The sequence below is a fragment of the Macrobrachium rosenbergii genome, chromosome 40 (assembly GCF_040412425.1).
Source record: "Macrobrachium rosenbergii isolate ZJJX-2024 chromosome 40, ASM4041242v1, whole genome shotgun sequence".
NCBI classification, from domain to species: Eukaryota; Metazoa; Arthropoda; class Malacostraca; order Decapoda; family Palaemonidae; genus Macrobrachium; species Macrobrachium rosenbergii.
The window spans coordinates 31,967,448-31,982,937 of NC_089780.1; the positions used below are offsets into that span (position 1 = coordinate 31,967,448).

Genomic DNA, 15,490 nt, shown 5'->3' on the forward strand with positions numbered 1-15,490 from the left:
TTGATGAGGAGTGGACCCAGGATCCTATGCCTCCAGTGATTCTGCATTTCACAGGCATGCCAGGGTTGAATGTCCCTACCCCTACGACACTTCTGTAGTTTCTGCAGCTCTTTATTACTAGAGAGCTGTTGGTATATAATACTGCAGAAACCAATGCGCACGCTGATTACGTTAATAAGGAGATCGTCGTGGGGACAAGGGATCCTGGGTGCCTGTAACTGTGAAAGAGATGGCTATGTTCCTGGGCCTCATCATCATGGGGATTTTTCCGGCACCAGAGAAGCGAATGTACTGGCAGATGGGCAAAATTTTTTCAATGCCAGGTTTTGCTCAGATCATGTCAAGGAACCGATCTGATACCATCAACCGGTACTTTCACACTGCAAACCGAAAGGCTATCCCTCGAGGTAACAACGACCAATTATTCCTTGTGAGACCTGTCATCAATTACCTGAAGGCACGATTTAGGGCCACCTACACCCCAGAACGCAATGTCTTATTGAATGAGGGCTTGATGCCATACAAGGGTAGGCTGTCTATCAAGACCTACAACCCCCAGAAACCTTCCAAGCATGGTATCAAACTCTATATGTTGTGTGAAGCCAAGAGCGAATACATTATTGACTTCCTGACATATGAAGGAAGTACCTCAACCTTGAAGGACATTGTGTTAACACTAATGGGCCCTCTCTTGGACAAAGGTTACCATGTTTTCATGGACAACTACTACAACTCTATTGAACTGGCTGAGCAGTTGTATTCTCATGGTGTTCTTTGTTCAGGGACACTTCGTCTTGTAAGGAAGGGAGCACCTATCTTTCTAAAGACTTTGGCTCACAAAGGTGCCTCGGAATGCAATGCACTTCAGGAGAGAACGTTTTAAAATCTGTTGGCAGGACATCCGACTGGTCACAATAATCACTACAGCTTGCAATGCAGAAACAGAAGAGTTTGTGCACAGGAGGCGAGTAAGGCGAGCTACTGGAACAGATCTTGAAACCGTCACAATGGCTAGACCTTTGATTATTGTCACCTATCCTCTACATTTTCATATATTCACAAAGTAATTTCTATGACAAATAACCGAGATAGGGCTCTTCAAAAGCAAAAATTTTCTGGCGATAATTCTCACCGTACACTGGGCAGAGCGCTCTGTTTCTCACCCTCTTTTCTATCAAGTTTTTCACCAACTGGACTTATTCGTTTTTCATTCTTTTGTATGTCAATATTTAGAGAATTTTGTTGGCTTTCTCATAAAAAATAATTCATTCTCCTAACTATTATAGTTTTTGAGCTACGAACGATAATGTTGACAATGGTAAAATTTTTTTTCGTTTCGATCAACTTATAACGTCAAAATGAAACTGTTGCCGTTACCAAAGCCATTTTTCTTGACTCTCACTTTATTCCTCAACCTTTCCTCTACATTTTTGTATATTTACAAAGTAATTTCTGTGAAAAATAACCGAGACAGGGCTCTTCAAAAACAAAAAATTTCTAGCGATAATTCTCACCATGCGCCAGGCAGCGCGCTGTTTCTTACCCTTCTTTCTATCAATTTTTTCACCAACTGGACTTATTAGTTTTTCAATCATTTATATGTCGATATTTAGAGAATTTTGTTGGCTTTCTCATAAAAGATAATTCATTCGCCTGGAAATATAAACAATGAGAAAAAAAAAGACAGCAAAATGAATGTTGTTGGCATAAAATTTGTATTTTTGCTGAATTTTCTAAATAATTATTTTTTCGCACTGTCGAGCGCTCCCAGTCACCTTGGGTCGCAGGTAGGCGAGGCGCTCAAACTATGCAGATGGGGAAGTGTTAAGATGTTCTCTAAATGCTCTGCTTCTTCTAAGGCCTCTGGCAAATAGCCTACAATTAATGACTGATGAGAAGAAAGTAGACATGACTGTTATGTTAAGAGAGGGCAAAAGTCACGGAGTTGGCAGCCCATTACAGCATGACATTAATCGAGTGTCATCCATTGAGCATGAACAAGGTAAAATACTCATACAGCCCTACCATACCATCTTTGTTGCCATGTTCAAATACCTTAACATGACAGCATCTCCCGTCATTCATCATACTGCACAGCTAATTCACCATCATCATCTACAGTATACTGTAATCAACATTCATCACCAGTTACTACCCATATGATTTAACTTCATTATCCATTATTATTACAGGTACCCAGTGTAGTATTACATAATATTATTAATTAATTTATATGACTATCATATGTACTGTAGTATTATTATTAATTTACATTATTATTTAATTAAATTATATAATAATATGAAAATAGAGAATACTGCTATACAAAAATGACAAAAATCTGCATCCGCGAACAGGCAGGTTATCCGAGAATATTTTTATAGATATATTCCACAGAAAAAACTGCAAATACAGTACATGAGTTTTCCCGCGAATAAATTTTAGATAGGTTCCACAGAAAAACCCGTGAATGGGTGAGTCCGCGAATCGTGAGAACGACCAGCAGGAGAGGCGATAATCAACCGAAGGAGATTACTGCCATGTAGGGGAAGAAGAGCATTTGTGCCGTAGCAAAGAGCTTTCCTGGGAAGAGCAGAAAGTTCACTAGAACAGTGCCAAGAACCCAGTTCGGAAAAACAGAGTGGGGCCAAGCCGAGCCGCACCGAACCGAGCCAATCACGCGAACTCAATCCAGCTGGGTGGTAAGTGGTGGGCTGGGAGGCAGGCGGGGCGAGCAGAGCCGAGCCAGTCTCGCGAACACGACCAGGGGCTGGGTGGGACGAGCAACCTGAGCCAAGCAGATCACACGAACACAATCGGAACTGGACTGGGTGGAACTCATCTGCCATGAACTAGCGCTAGCTTCCAGCGCTCTAAACTCCTTCGAGGTCGAGGCCCTTCAAGAAGAAGGTTTAAAGGGGAATTCTGTGTCCTACATGCTCAAACCCCAAGGTTCAAGACACGAGGATGAAAGCTGGCCAAACAACCGAAGCAGCTGGTGGGTGGTATCGAGACACCTGGGTGTCCCAGTATTTTCTCTCGTCCTGTGCCCCTCGCCAGGAGAGCTCGTGATTCATAGAATTCGAGCGACCTACAAGACCCCCAAAAATTGGGAGCAGTTGCTTTCGGTTTCCTAAGATATCAAAAAGAGCCAGGCACAGAACCAGTCTTAGATGCAGACTTCTAAGACTGGCAACGAGGGTGCGGCTTCGAGAGGCCGTGCTCTCGTGGCCCCCGATACGCGAGACCCCACAGGAGTATGCCAATCAGTTCCCACCTGAGGGAGGGAACAGCCAACGAGAGAAACTTGCCTCCCAGAAGAGAGTCAGTCCCTTAGAAGGCCTGCAGGACTCCCAAAGGGAATCTCTTCCCTGCTTCTTCTGGTGTTTGAACCAATACGATAGAGACACCAGGCTGAGAACCCAACCGAGCACTGATAAGCACTCGGGGAGACCTTGTAGTGCTGGCAGGAAGAGCTGAGACACCTGGGTGCCTCGGCCCTTTCTCTTGCACTGCTCCCAATATGGAGGAATGAGGTTATTACATTTGACGACGTCTTGTGAGAGAGAGAGAGAGAGAGAGAAGAGAGAGAGAGAGAGAGAGAGAGAGAGAGAGAGAGAGAGAGAGAGAACAAACAACGTCTTGTGTGTGAGAGAGAGAGAGAGAGAGAGAGAGAGAGAGAGAGAGAGAGAGAGAGAGAGAGAGAGAGAGAGAGAGAGAGAGAGAGAGTTTGTCGTTAGTGTTTTGGTTGTTGGAAGAGGATAAGTCGTTAGTTGGAGTTTGTTTGTGGCGCTGTCTGTCTGTGAAGGTGTGAGATTGCAGTCTTGAGTAGAGGTTCAACCTGGAAAGTAGTCAATTGAGTTCGTTTTCCTTTATGGTTGGCCTGAGTTTTTGATGCTGTTGTTGTCGTGCATGTGTTTCTTTCCTTTTCTTATTGTATGTTTGTGAGTCGTGTGTTCTTCTGTTTTAGTTTTGTTTGTGTGGTTTTGTGTGCTGTGTTGGCGACCGTGGACCCTTAATCCATCTCCCAGCGACCGAGGATCAGGGTGAGTGTTCTGTGTATCTGTGTTGTGTGTTGTTTTTGTGGTTTTAAGTTCCGCCACATATAATTTGGCACTTGCGTCAGGGCTGTTGTTGATGTTGCAATTGAGATTTGTGGCGGGTAGTGTGACTGGAGGAAAGGATGGAAGAGGAACTGGTGAGGTTGAGAGAGGAGTTAGGGCTGGCAAGAGAGGAGAATGCATGGTTGAAGAGTGAGAATGAGAGTTTGAGGCTTCAGTTGTAAGAGATGGGATCGTTGGTGAAAGGAGTGCAAAAGAGGAAATGAAAGGGAGATGAAAGAGTCGGAAGAGAGAATGGAAGAGAGGGTGGATAAGAAGTTGGAGGGAATAATGAAAGGTGTGGAAGAAATGGTGAAAGGTATGTTCAAGGGTGTTTTTGGAGAAGGGGCTGTTGGAGGCAGGTTCTCTGGAACGTGTGAAGGGGCAAGAGAGAAAGAAAAGGAGGAAGAAGTGAATGGAAGCGTGAGTGATGAAAGTGATGTGGGAATAGGAAGTAAGAAACGAGAGAATGAGAGGCAGGGTAAGGAAAAGGGGAGTGAAAAGAAAGGAAAGTCAGGAAAAAAAAGAAGGGTAAGGAAGTGGGAAGGTAAGCAGGAAAGAAGGGAGAGAAGAGGGTAAAGGTAGTAGTGATAGTGAGGTGGATGGAGGTGAATGGATAAAGTGGATAAAAAGAAGGGGGAAGAAGAGTGTAATGAGTAAGATGAATGTAAGTCTGAAGTGGACTCTTCAGTATTTGGAAGAGGGGTATGAAAGGACAGAGTGAAAGTAAGCTTGAAAGTGAGAAAGAAGTGAGAAAGGCTATGTATGTGAGGGAGGTACCCCAGTGTGAAAGGTATAGTGAGTATGGAAGTAGGGATGTGCATGATTTCTTTAGGGAGTATGAAAGGTTTGTCAGGATAAGTATGGGGAGAGTAAGAGAGTGTGGGCACGCCGAATTAGGAGAGTATTTGACTGGGTTTTTGCTTGATATGTATAGGGTTATTATGAGTGTGGGAGATGTTGTGTATGACAAGGTGAAAGCTAGACTAGTTGAGCAAGCGGGGCGTATGAAAGCGAGTGTTAAGTATAAGAGGAAGAATGGATTTGATGAGGCAAGAATGAAAGCTGGGGAAACCTTGTCACTATATGCTTGTAGGCTGGAGATGTTGGCGAGGAAGAAGTTTGGGGATGATGGGACAGATGAATGTAAGGAGTTAGTACGAAAGTTGTTAGAGACAGTGCCAGATGGAGTGAGAGAATTTGTGAACTTGAAGCAGGAGAAGAAAAGATGGACAAGTGAAAGGTTGACTTGGGGAGAAATTTTGGAAATTGTGGAGGATTATGAGCTTGACAGGGTTATAAAAGAGAGCAGAAGTGTGAGTGTAAGGGCTGGGGTAGATGAGAGAGTGCCAGAGTTTGGAAGCTTTAGGGATGCAGTGTTGAGGGGCCCAATGAGAATGGCAGATAGTGTAATAGATAGGAGTGTAAGAGCAAGTAATGTGGAGGTGCCAGTGAGGATGAATGGTAGGTTTGTAAAGGGAACAACGGGTTGGACGGGTTAGGGATAGTAGTGTACAAAGGGAAGGTCGGTGAGTGGAAGTCGAGCGAAGTGTTTTAGATGTGGAAAGGAAGGACATACAAAGAATGGGTATAGGTGGGCTTTAGGAGCGTGTTTGGTGTGGGCAATCGGGACATTTGGTAAGGGAGTGTCACGAAAGATAGGGGTTAAATGCTACAGGTGCGGACAGGTGGGTCATATTGCTAATGGTTGTAGGGGTACCCGAGTGAATGTAATATGTGGCAACTGTGGTAAGAATGGGCATTATCAGAGAATGTGTTTCAGAACCGAGTGAAGTGTGTCAATGTGGAATGGAAGGGCATGTATCAAGTGTATGTAGACGCGAAGAGGTGACTATGACAGCGAATTGGAAACTAAGTGTGAAGGGGAGTTCAAATGGGTGGATCCTCCAGGATGCAAGCGGTGCGTGTGATGCATGTATGTGAGGGTTGTTGCATGAGGATCAGCAATTGGTTTTGATAGAGTATGGTAGGAAGCGTAAGAAAGGGAAGAACGTAAGTGAAAGGAATGACCATAAGTTGTGTGATAGGGTGTAGTGCCAAAGTGAAAATGAGTGATAAAGCGTGTAATCACGGATGAATGGGATGGTATGAATAGAACGTATAGCATATGCGGGTTTGATATAACTGAGTTGACTGGGGTGAGTGCAATTTACGTGGGAAAGGAACCTACTAGTAGGCAGGTGATTGGTAGTATGGATGAGTCTTTGCGAGCTGGACAGAACTATGAATGAATTGAATGGGTTAGTGGCAGAATTTGGAGAGATATTTGGGCAGAATTGGAGGATGTGGATGAAGTGGTGGGTGAGATAGGTCAGGATAGTGATGAGGAGGGTAGTGTGCATCTGGAATGGGGTGGACTGGAGGGGTTGAGTGAAAATGGTGCTGAGAAGGGGTAGAGACAGAGAGAATGCATGAAGACCCTCGAACAAGATCCAGGGGCCTGTTCCGGGCATCCGTGGGTCCTGCCTAAGGCTATATAAAATCTGGGGAGTATGTGTGAGAGAAGACATCACAAATGTAGTGGGGGAGTAATATGGAGGAATGAGGTTATTACATTTGACGAATGACGGTTTGAGAGAGAGAGAGAGAGAGAGAGAGAGAGAGAGAGAGAGAGAGAGAGAGAGAGAGAGAGAGAGAGAGAGAGAGAGTAATTGTCGTTAGTGAGTGTTTCGGTTGTTGGAAGAGGGATAAGGGTCGTTAGTTGGAGTTTGTTTGTGGCGCTGTCTGTCTGTGAAGGTGTGGGGGAGATTGCAGTCTTGAGTAGAGGTTCAACCTGGAAAGTAGTCAATTGAGTTCGTCTTCCTTTTATGGTTCGTCTGTGTTTTTGATGCTGTTGTTGTCGGTGCATGTGTCTCGTCTTCCTTTTCTTATTGTATGTTCGTGAGTCGTGTGTTCTTCTGTTTTAGTTTTGTTTGTGTGGTTTTGTGTGCTGTGTTGGCGACCGTGGACCCTTAATCCATCTCCCAGCAACCGAGGATCAGGGTGAGTGTTCTGTGTATCTGTGTTGTGTGTTGTTTTTGTGGTTTTAAGTTCCGCCACACCAAACTGGGCAGGGGAGAGTACTCTCCAGACCAGACTGGGATACTTGATATTCCATAGAACCTCGAGCACTCATGAACGATCGCCCAAAGCAGCACCCATCTTAGAGGTGGAACCTCTAAAACTGGGAACGGGAGCGCAAACCGAGGTCTGCACACCCACGGCTCCCGAAACACAAAACCCAGGGGTATGCAAATCAGTTTCCGAACCCAAAGGTCGGGAAGAGCCAACAAAGAGACCCACTGCCCCCTCAGAAGGAGGCAGTCCCTAGACATCCAAAGTACATCATGGGGGAGGAAGCAGCCTTCCTCTCCTTCGGCCAACAGCGGTCTATCCGGTTTCCCAGGACTCCCTCGAACCTCGGGAGAGATGAAATCGAAGATAAGCTGAAGAAGACGGCAGCTACCTCCACAGGGCGACTTCCTTCACCTTCACTCCGACATCACCTACAGGATAGTGGACATGAAACACCGTAACCTCCCAGGCAGCTAGACAGGATCACAACAGAAGCGGCCCAGGACACGACCACCAGAAGAAGCAGCAGGCACGATCAGGACAGCCGATGCAGGAGCTACAGCAACAGCCAGGAACATCACATGAATGTCACCAGCAGCGACAGGAAAGATCAGGATGGCTGCGGCAGGAGACCAGGAGGAGCCACCCAGAGACTTGTTGCCGTGTCAACAGGAGCAGTAAAACTGGAAACACAGCAGGAGCAGATGCACCACAGATATGTCAGAGGCAGTGCCACAGCATACATGAAGGCCAGCAATGACAGTGATCGATCCACATCGGTGGGAACAGAGTCGGAATGATCCCGACATGGATCTATGCCAGTCCAACCAGGTACTGTGGTTGATCCTGAAGCAAACACCGTTGAACATCAGGACTCGTTGCAAAGATATCCCAACTGAGATATCCAGCCAACTACTGCTGTGCCTATGATGCTCCCTGTCAACCTGAAAGGAAAAGCAAAGATGATTAGTAGAGGGAAACTCCTCTCACTCAAAGGGGAACTGCCTATGGAGTGAGAGGAGGCCCCTGAGAAGAGGTCGCCAGACTGCCCACGTTCCCCACCTCAAGGTCTTCGCCCAATGAGCAAGCGAAGAGGGTGAAGGTGAAAGAGATCTCCCTAAGGAGAGATTAAAGAAAAACTTACAGGGAGCGAGAAGGAAGGAGGAGAGGCCACCAAAGGTGTCATGGAAGCAAAACTTACTGACGACACCCACAACTCTCCTTAGTACAGGCGGCGAAAACAACACTCAGCACAAGTAGAAAGTAGTAGTCATGCCCTTGTACATGGAGGGTGGGAGCCCAAGAAGGGGAATGAACTTGTTACATCCTGATCAATGAAGGTGAGCGAAGATATTACGTCCCAATCTAGTATACCCAAACATACAGGGGAATGCCTTCAGTATCTAAATAAAGGGTTACTGGAAGAGAAGCATTACCACTTGGTTACGCCCCTCTAAATACGCCCTTGGCCGTCAAACCCAAGACACAGACGCAGGGGAACGATGGCCTATGCAAGGCTATCACAAATTGTTTGTATATTAATAAATATCAAACACATGTAATATATAGACAAAAATACAGAAAGATCCCACTGGGATAATAAAGAGCTTAACAACAGTCAGGCAAAGAGATGCCAAAACACGTCTGCAATGCATGACGGCTGAAAGCAAACTGGAATGTTTACATTCAGGCACGCAGGTTCCCGCCTACCTGACAGTAGTTACTGCCTAACTACCTTGTTCAAGGGTTTAATGGCCATGTCCAGCTTCACAATAAGTAATTTCTAATGTAAAGGACTGACGGTTTGTATATTGTGTTGGAACAATTAAGTTTGTTCAATAAACCAAATAGTTAGCCAAATCTAGAAATAAAACCACCAACTTTTTATGAAACTTTATCTGAAGTGCATCATGATTTATAAACAACTTTTGAGAAACAATGGACTCAGATTTAGGATTAAAAACATGTTTTGGGTAAAAAAAACCTTGTGGTATAACAATAGAAAACTGAAAAATTTTTTACCTCAACCTGGGAAAAAATTAAAACTACTAATATATACTAACACCTCAACTTAAGGGCTACTTTCAGATCTGTAACAATGTCTGTTCATTAACAAAGACCCCATATTATAGCCTGCACTGATTTTTTTATGGACATCTTACAGCTATCAGCAATTCCTCATAGTTCCTAAGCTCTTTAGACTTAACATTGTTTAGGAGATTTATCTCAAAATTATCACATCTAAAACATTTTATAGCAAAAAAATTATCACAGTAACTTAGGTGACAAGTACAGTAGTCCATTAAGTTGAGGTGTTACTGTGTACAGAACATACACCTTATTAATGAAATGCAAAATACTAAATTAAACTAGTATAGAAAGGTTTTCGGACTGACCGATTGCTATACAGGACGTGATTTGTTGGATCTAACTTGATGGCATCACTGTAACACTGTATCGCCTCCATCATGTTCCCTGCGCTTAAGGCACTGTTGCCCTTGTCTTTCAGCTCGGCTGCCTGAAATGAAATCATGCGCTCTAATGTTAGGAAGCAATCACAGGAAAAAATTACTTTGCCAACTATACATAATAGAGTAATACCTCTCCCAATCACAATTTGCCTTTATCTGCACCTAGTGATTCCATTCTAGCTCAGGCTATGAAAACAGGTTCCATAATACCAGTTATCCTAGCTACACAAATTAAACTTAGAGATCATATGACAAGTGTATCTGAGAATGTTGCATGAAACTACATAACTGAGCTATTATCATGTATAAAACCATAGAATTAAGCATTGTAAAAAATTTAAAGGATTCTCTTTGTTTAAAGGAAATTCAATTTCTCTCAGCTATACAAACCTAACATCATCTACTGAGGAAAGGTGACTTGATTTATGAAAGTTTGGTCTTCTAAGGCCCTCCAGGCACTCACCATCCAAAACAAAATGTGACCCCTCATAGATTACAGGTATCGGGTTTCCCAAGAAAACACAAATCGATGATTAACGGCTGAATCAATGATTTTTATGTATTTACAGGAACTACAATATTTTATTTGTAAAACAAAACATCAACCACAAATGTAAAACATGTCAAGCTTTCGAGTCGTATGCATTAGAAAGCTCTTCCCATGTGGGACAAAGAATTGTTAGGTATTTTTCAAAACTATGCCTTGCTTGTTCTAATGTCCTACACTACTTTTCTGCTCAAGGAAACCAATGTCTTGTCAGAACTCTGTGATAATAATTCAGTTAGTAGTCGACCATGTCTCTATCTACATTCGCATCCTAAACTGGTGTATAGTCAAAGAAAGGTACATTACTGGCTTACAGTAGTATGTGAGGTTTCCACTGCCCACCATCACCATCTTACCTATAGTTAACCACTTCATTACCAAGTTCCAGAAACCATTTCAGCTCATGCTGAGGAATATTCCTCCATAACAGAAAATGGTATTTCCATGAGTACAGTACAAACAATTTAGTTACTTGATCCTGGTATTCCCCAATGGCAAAAGCAACAAAACTACCATCCTCTGACCTTTTCTATTAGTTAATTAAGTGTTGGCAAGGAATTAATAACTTACTGCAGTCCGTTACCTTACAGTATACAAATATAGAGGTAACAAAATTTCAAATGGGATAATTGTTCATTGTAAATTGGTTAAACTATAAACACATACAGTACAGTATGCTGCCTTTAACAGTATGATGTTGCTTTACATGATTACAGTAAAGCGGATGAATGCTGTTTGGAGAAGAAAATGGAACAAAAGTTGCCAATACTGTACTATTTTTTAAATTTTGAGATAATCCAGAAATAATATAGTGAAAAGTGTTCAAAATAACACTTGTTCTGCTGATCTACAAGGAAGGAAATACTATGACCTGTTGCTCTGTTACAGAAACTTTGGTCACATGCATTAGCCTTAGTTTCAACTCAGGCAACATGAAAAAATCCTGTGACATTCAATAAGAATACATCCTAACCTAACCTATTCTGAAGCATTGTGCCTTGACAAGGCTGCATGGCTTTGCCCCTGGACCATGTAAATGACAGCAAAACAATTTAAACGCGGATCAAAGGCATTTCAACATTGATACAACCTGATCTGACCTAACTCTAACTTGACTTTTTCAGGAAGGCTTTGCCCACCCTGGACCAACCCCAGGGAGCTCTATCCCTGCTGAAGTTACATCATCTTTGAAGGCAATTTTGTGTTGCCACAATGGAAGCGAAGGCCAATGCATGATTTCAAATGATCAACCAGCAACCAGCACCCCTGGCAATCAGAAAGCCATCTACTGATCATAAAGAGAACTATGAACAGAAGTCTGCAGCTACTATTCTCATCTGTGATGAATTTTGGAAAATTACTAGTTGGGTCACAAAAATGAATAAAACTGTAAGTTCTAATATACACTTCACATGACCCAAATCTTCAATCAATGATTTATTACTAATTAGCCTACATGGTACAAATTCAAAATAAATGCCCTTAAAAAATATCTAAAAATTATCTTTACATGCTTAATATTTTTGTTTTGGCTACCCTTATGTGTAGAATCATCATACCATCAAAACTTAACATAAAAGCAAATTAGCCTAGTATTATTCAACAGTAATACCACAACACGATATCAGTTTTGTAAACTCAACGGAGAGGGCCACACGAATAAACAGTACACTGTAGAAATAGTATATACTGTATAATGCAGTACAGGTGTGGTAATCTGATGTTTACCGATACTGGATAATGAGAAATTCACGTCTTTTGTCTATATTTTTACTTGGATCCCTCAGGGGCTGCTACTAAGGGATTAAAGTCAAAGCATAAATAAAAGATAAATTTCTCATTGGATCGTTATTTTTAAAAAATTATCCCATCTGTACTCCATTATATAAACCCTTTTCTATATAGATTATATATATTTATATATATATATATATATATATATATATATATATATATATATATATATATATATATATATATATATATATATATATATATAAAATTGAAGACAGGAGCAGACACTCAAACAACAGGCAAATTGGAGTAACAGAAAGGCGTTCTTTCTTCTTTATCCATTTATTGTTACGCGATGTTTAGTATCTCTTGATACAGTTTCTAGGCTGAAAAGCGATGAACTTAAACAGTACTGTGTATTAACACTAAAAGGTATACACATTATATACTTAACACCATGTTAAATGACAATTTAAAAGAAAAAAAAAGGACAACCTTAAAAACACTCACAAGATATTAAAAAAAAAATATTTAAAATAATTTTAAAAAGGAACAGAAGAGCAGAAGAAGGCCGGGGCCAATATGAACAAAAAAAAAAATAATAAAGATAAATAAATAAAAAAGACACCTACCCACACCGGTAGTGTAAAGCAAACTGACACAGACAAGCATTGCAAGGAGGGAGAGAAGGGGTTTGGGGGCAGGGAGTATAAACAAAGAAGTTACAGTAGGTAGTTAGCGATGAACAGCTGGGTGGAAGTTGATTGGTGATTAAGGGCGGGGACAGTTAATTTAATCATAATGGATTCAAGTGTAGTTAACTCTTCCACGTAACGGTTCTCCCACAATACTAAAATCCTTAGCATCTACTGTATGTGTCTTACAAATTTTGCTGTGATTCCTTACATTGGACTGCTCGGGATTGGATAATCGACAGCCTGTTCTAAAACTAACTCCTTGATGAGAGGAGATTCGGACTTTTAGCAGCCTCCTGGTACAACCGATGTAAGTGCTGAGATCACATCTAGGACAATAAATCACACCGGATGTAAACAAGGGGCTAATCTTGTCCTTGACATGGAAAAGAGATGCAGTGGTTCGTGGGTTTATTGGGATTAACTTGAGATTGAGAGCGGGTAACTGTCCGTTAAATAGCCTGATGCATTTTTTCCGAAATCTATTGTCATGTAAAAAAGAATCTTGCATACAAACATAATTTAGATATATGGACTAAAGGTGGGGGTTAAGTTTCAAATTAAGCAATTTGTTGAGAGCTCTATGGAAAATCACGAACCATTGCATCTCTTTTCCATGTCAAGGACAAGATTAGCCCCTTGTTTACATCCGGTGTGATTTATTGTCCTAGATGTGATCTCGGCACTTACATCGGTTGTACCAGGAGGCTGCTAAAAGTCCGAATCTCCTCTCATCAAGGAGTTAGTTTTAGAACAGGCTGTCGATTATCAATCCCGAGTTCCAATGTAAGGAATCACAGCAAAATTTGTAAGACACATACAGTAGATGCTAAGGATTTTTAGTATTGTGGGGAGAACCCGATCGTGGAAGAGTTAACCACACTTGAATCCATTATGATTAAATTAACTGTCCTGCCCTTAATCACCAATCAACTTCCACCCAGCTGTTCATCGCTAACTACCTACTGTAACTTCTTTGTTTATACTCCCCCAGCCCCCAACCCCTTCTCTCCCCCTCCTTGCAATGCTTGTCTGTGTCAGTTTGCTTTACACTACCGGTGTGGTAGGTGTCTTTTTATTTATTTATCTTTATTATTTTTTTGTTCATATTGGCCCTACCTTCTTCTGCTCTTCTGTTCCTTTTTAAAATTATTTTAAATATTTTTTTAAATATCTTGTGAGTGTTTTTAATTGTCCTTTTTTTTTTTCTTTTTAAATTGTCATTTAACCTCATAAACGCCCAGCCTCTATTTACAAAAAAATGTCTCCGTATGCCGGCGTTTGGTGAGTTAGCGCTGAAGCGGAAAAAAGTTTTTTTTGAAATCACAGCAGCGCTTAGTTTTTAAGATTAAGAGTTCATTTTGGCTCCTTTTTGTCATTGCCTGAAGTTTAGTATGCAACCATCAGAAATGGGAAAAAATATCATTATCATATGTAAATATTGGAATATATGACAGCGAAAAACAAAAACATATTCTATACAAAATCGCTGTAAGCCAGGTTAAAGCTAATGAGTTAATTTTTTTTTAGTTGTATTGTACTAAATTGTGATGATTTTGGTATATAACAAATTGTAAAAACGATCAAAGCAACACAGAGAAAATATTATCACAAAATGATGCATGAATTAAATAACGAGCGGACAAAAAAATGTTTTTCAAAATTCACCATAAATCAAAATATTGTGCTTGAGACTTCCCGTTTGTTGAAAAATGAAGCTAATTGATTGAATATTACTAGACTGTAAGTGTTTTAGCTTACAATTGCAGTTTCGACCATTTTGGTAGAGTTAAAGTTGACCGAAAAGTCAAATTTTTCTATTTATCGTGATTTATATGAAAATATTTCAAAAACTGATAAAAGCTACAACCATGAGTTATTTTCTGTTGTATTGTACATGAAATTGAAACATTTTCATATATAAAACCTTACGTAACAACTAATATAAAACGGTGCAAATATTATGACAACGAGAGCGAAAGAATTTCTGAGATGTTCGGACTTACAATTTTATTGCAAAATGAAGGTAAACAATTGAATATTACTAGAATGTAAGAGTTTTAGCTTACAATTGTGTTTTTTGACCATTTAGTCGAGTTAAAGTTGACCTAAGGTTGAAATTTTGGCAGTTATCGTGATTTATGTGAAAATATTTCAAAACTAATAAAAAAGCTACAACCATGAGCTATCTTCTGTTGTATTCTACATGAAATTGCGCACATTTTCATATATAAAAGTTTATGTAACGACTAATGTAAACGATGCAAACATTGTGGACAACATGACAAAAGAATTTCTGAGATGTTCAGCAGAGTTACAGCGTGCAGGCGTAAAAAGTTTTTTTTCAGAAATTCACCATAAATCGAAATATTGTGCTAGAGACTTCCAGTTTGTTGCAAAATGAAGGTACATGATTGAATATTACTAGAATGTAAGAGTTTTAGCTTATAATTGCGTTTTTACCATTTCGGTCAAGTTAAAGTTGACCAAAGCTTGAAATTTTGGCAGTTATCATGATTTATATGAAAATATTTCAAAACTGATAAAAGCTACAACCATGAGTTATTTTCTGTTGTATTCATGAAATTGCGCACATTTCCATATATAAAACTTTATGTAACGACTAATATAAAACAGTGCAAACATTACGACAAACGTGATTTAAAGAATTTCTGGACCGGACGTAAGGAAAAATTTTCAAAATTCACCATAAACCGAAATATTGTGCTAGAGACTTCCAATTGGTTGCAAAATGAAGGTAAATGATTGAATATTACTAGAATGTAAGAGTTTTAGCTTACAATTGCGTTTTTTTACCATTTCGGTCGAGTTAAATTTGACCCAATAAAGGTTGAAATTTTGGCAGTT

General features: G+C 40.6%; 1 protein-coding gene across 1 annotated transcript in view; it reads right to left on the reverse strand.

The window, feature by feature from the left end:
- Positions 1-15,490, reverse strand: part of LOC136826316 (stress-induced-phosphoprotein 1-like) — a 199,016-nt gene that overhangs the window by 149,837 nt on the left and 33,689 nt on the right. The window contains exon 2 of the mRNA XM_067083560.1: positions 9,572-9,693. Coding sequence (XP_066939661.1) covers positions 9,572-9,693 — 122 coding nt within the window. The remainder of the gene's footprint in view (positions 1-9,571; positions 9,694-15,490) is intronic.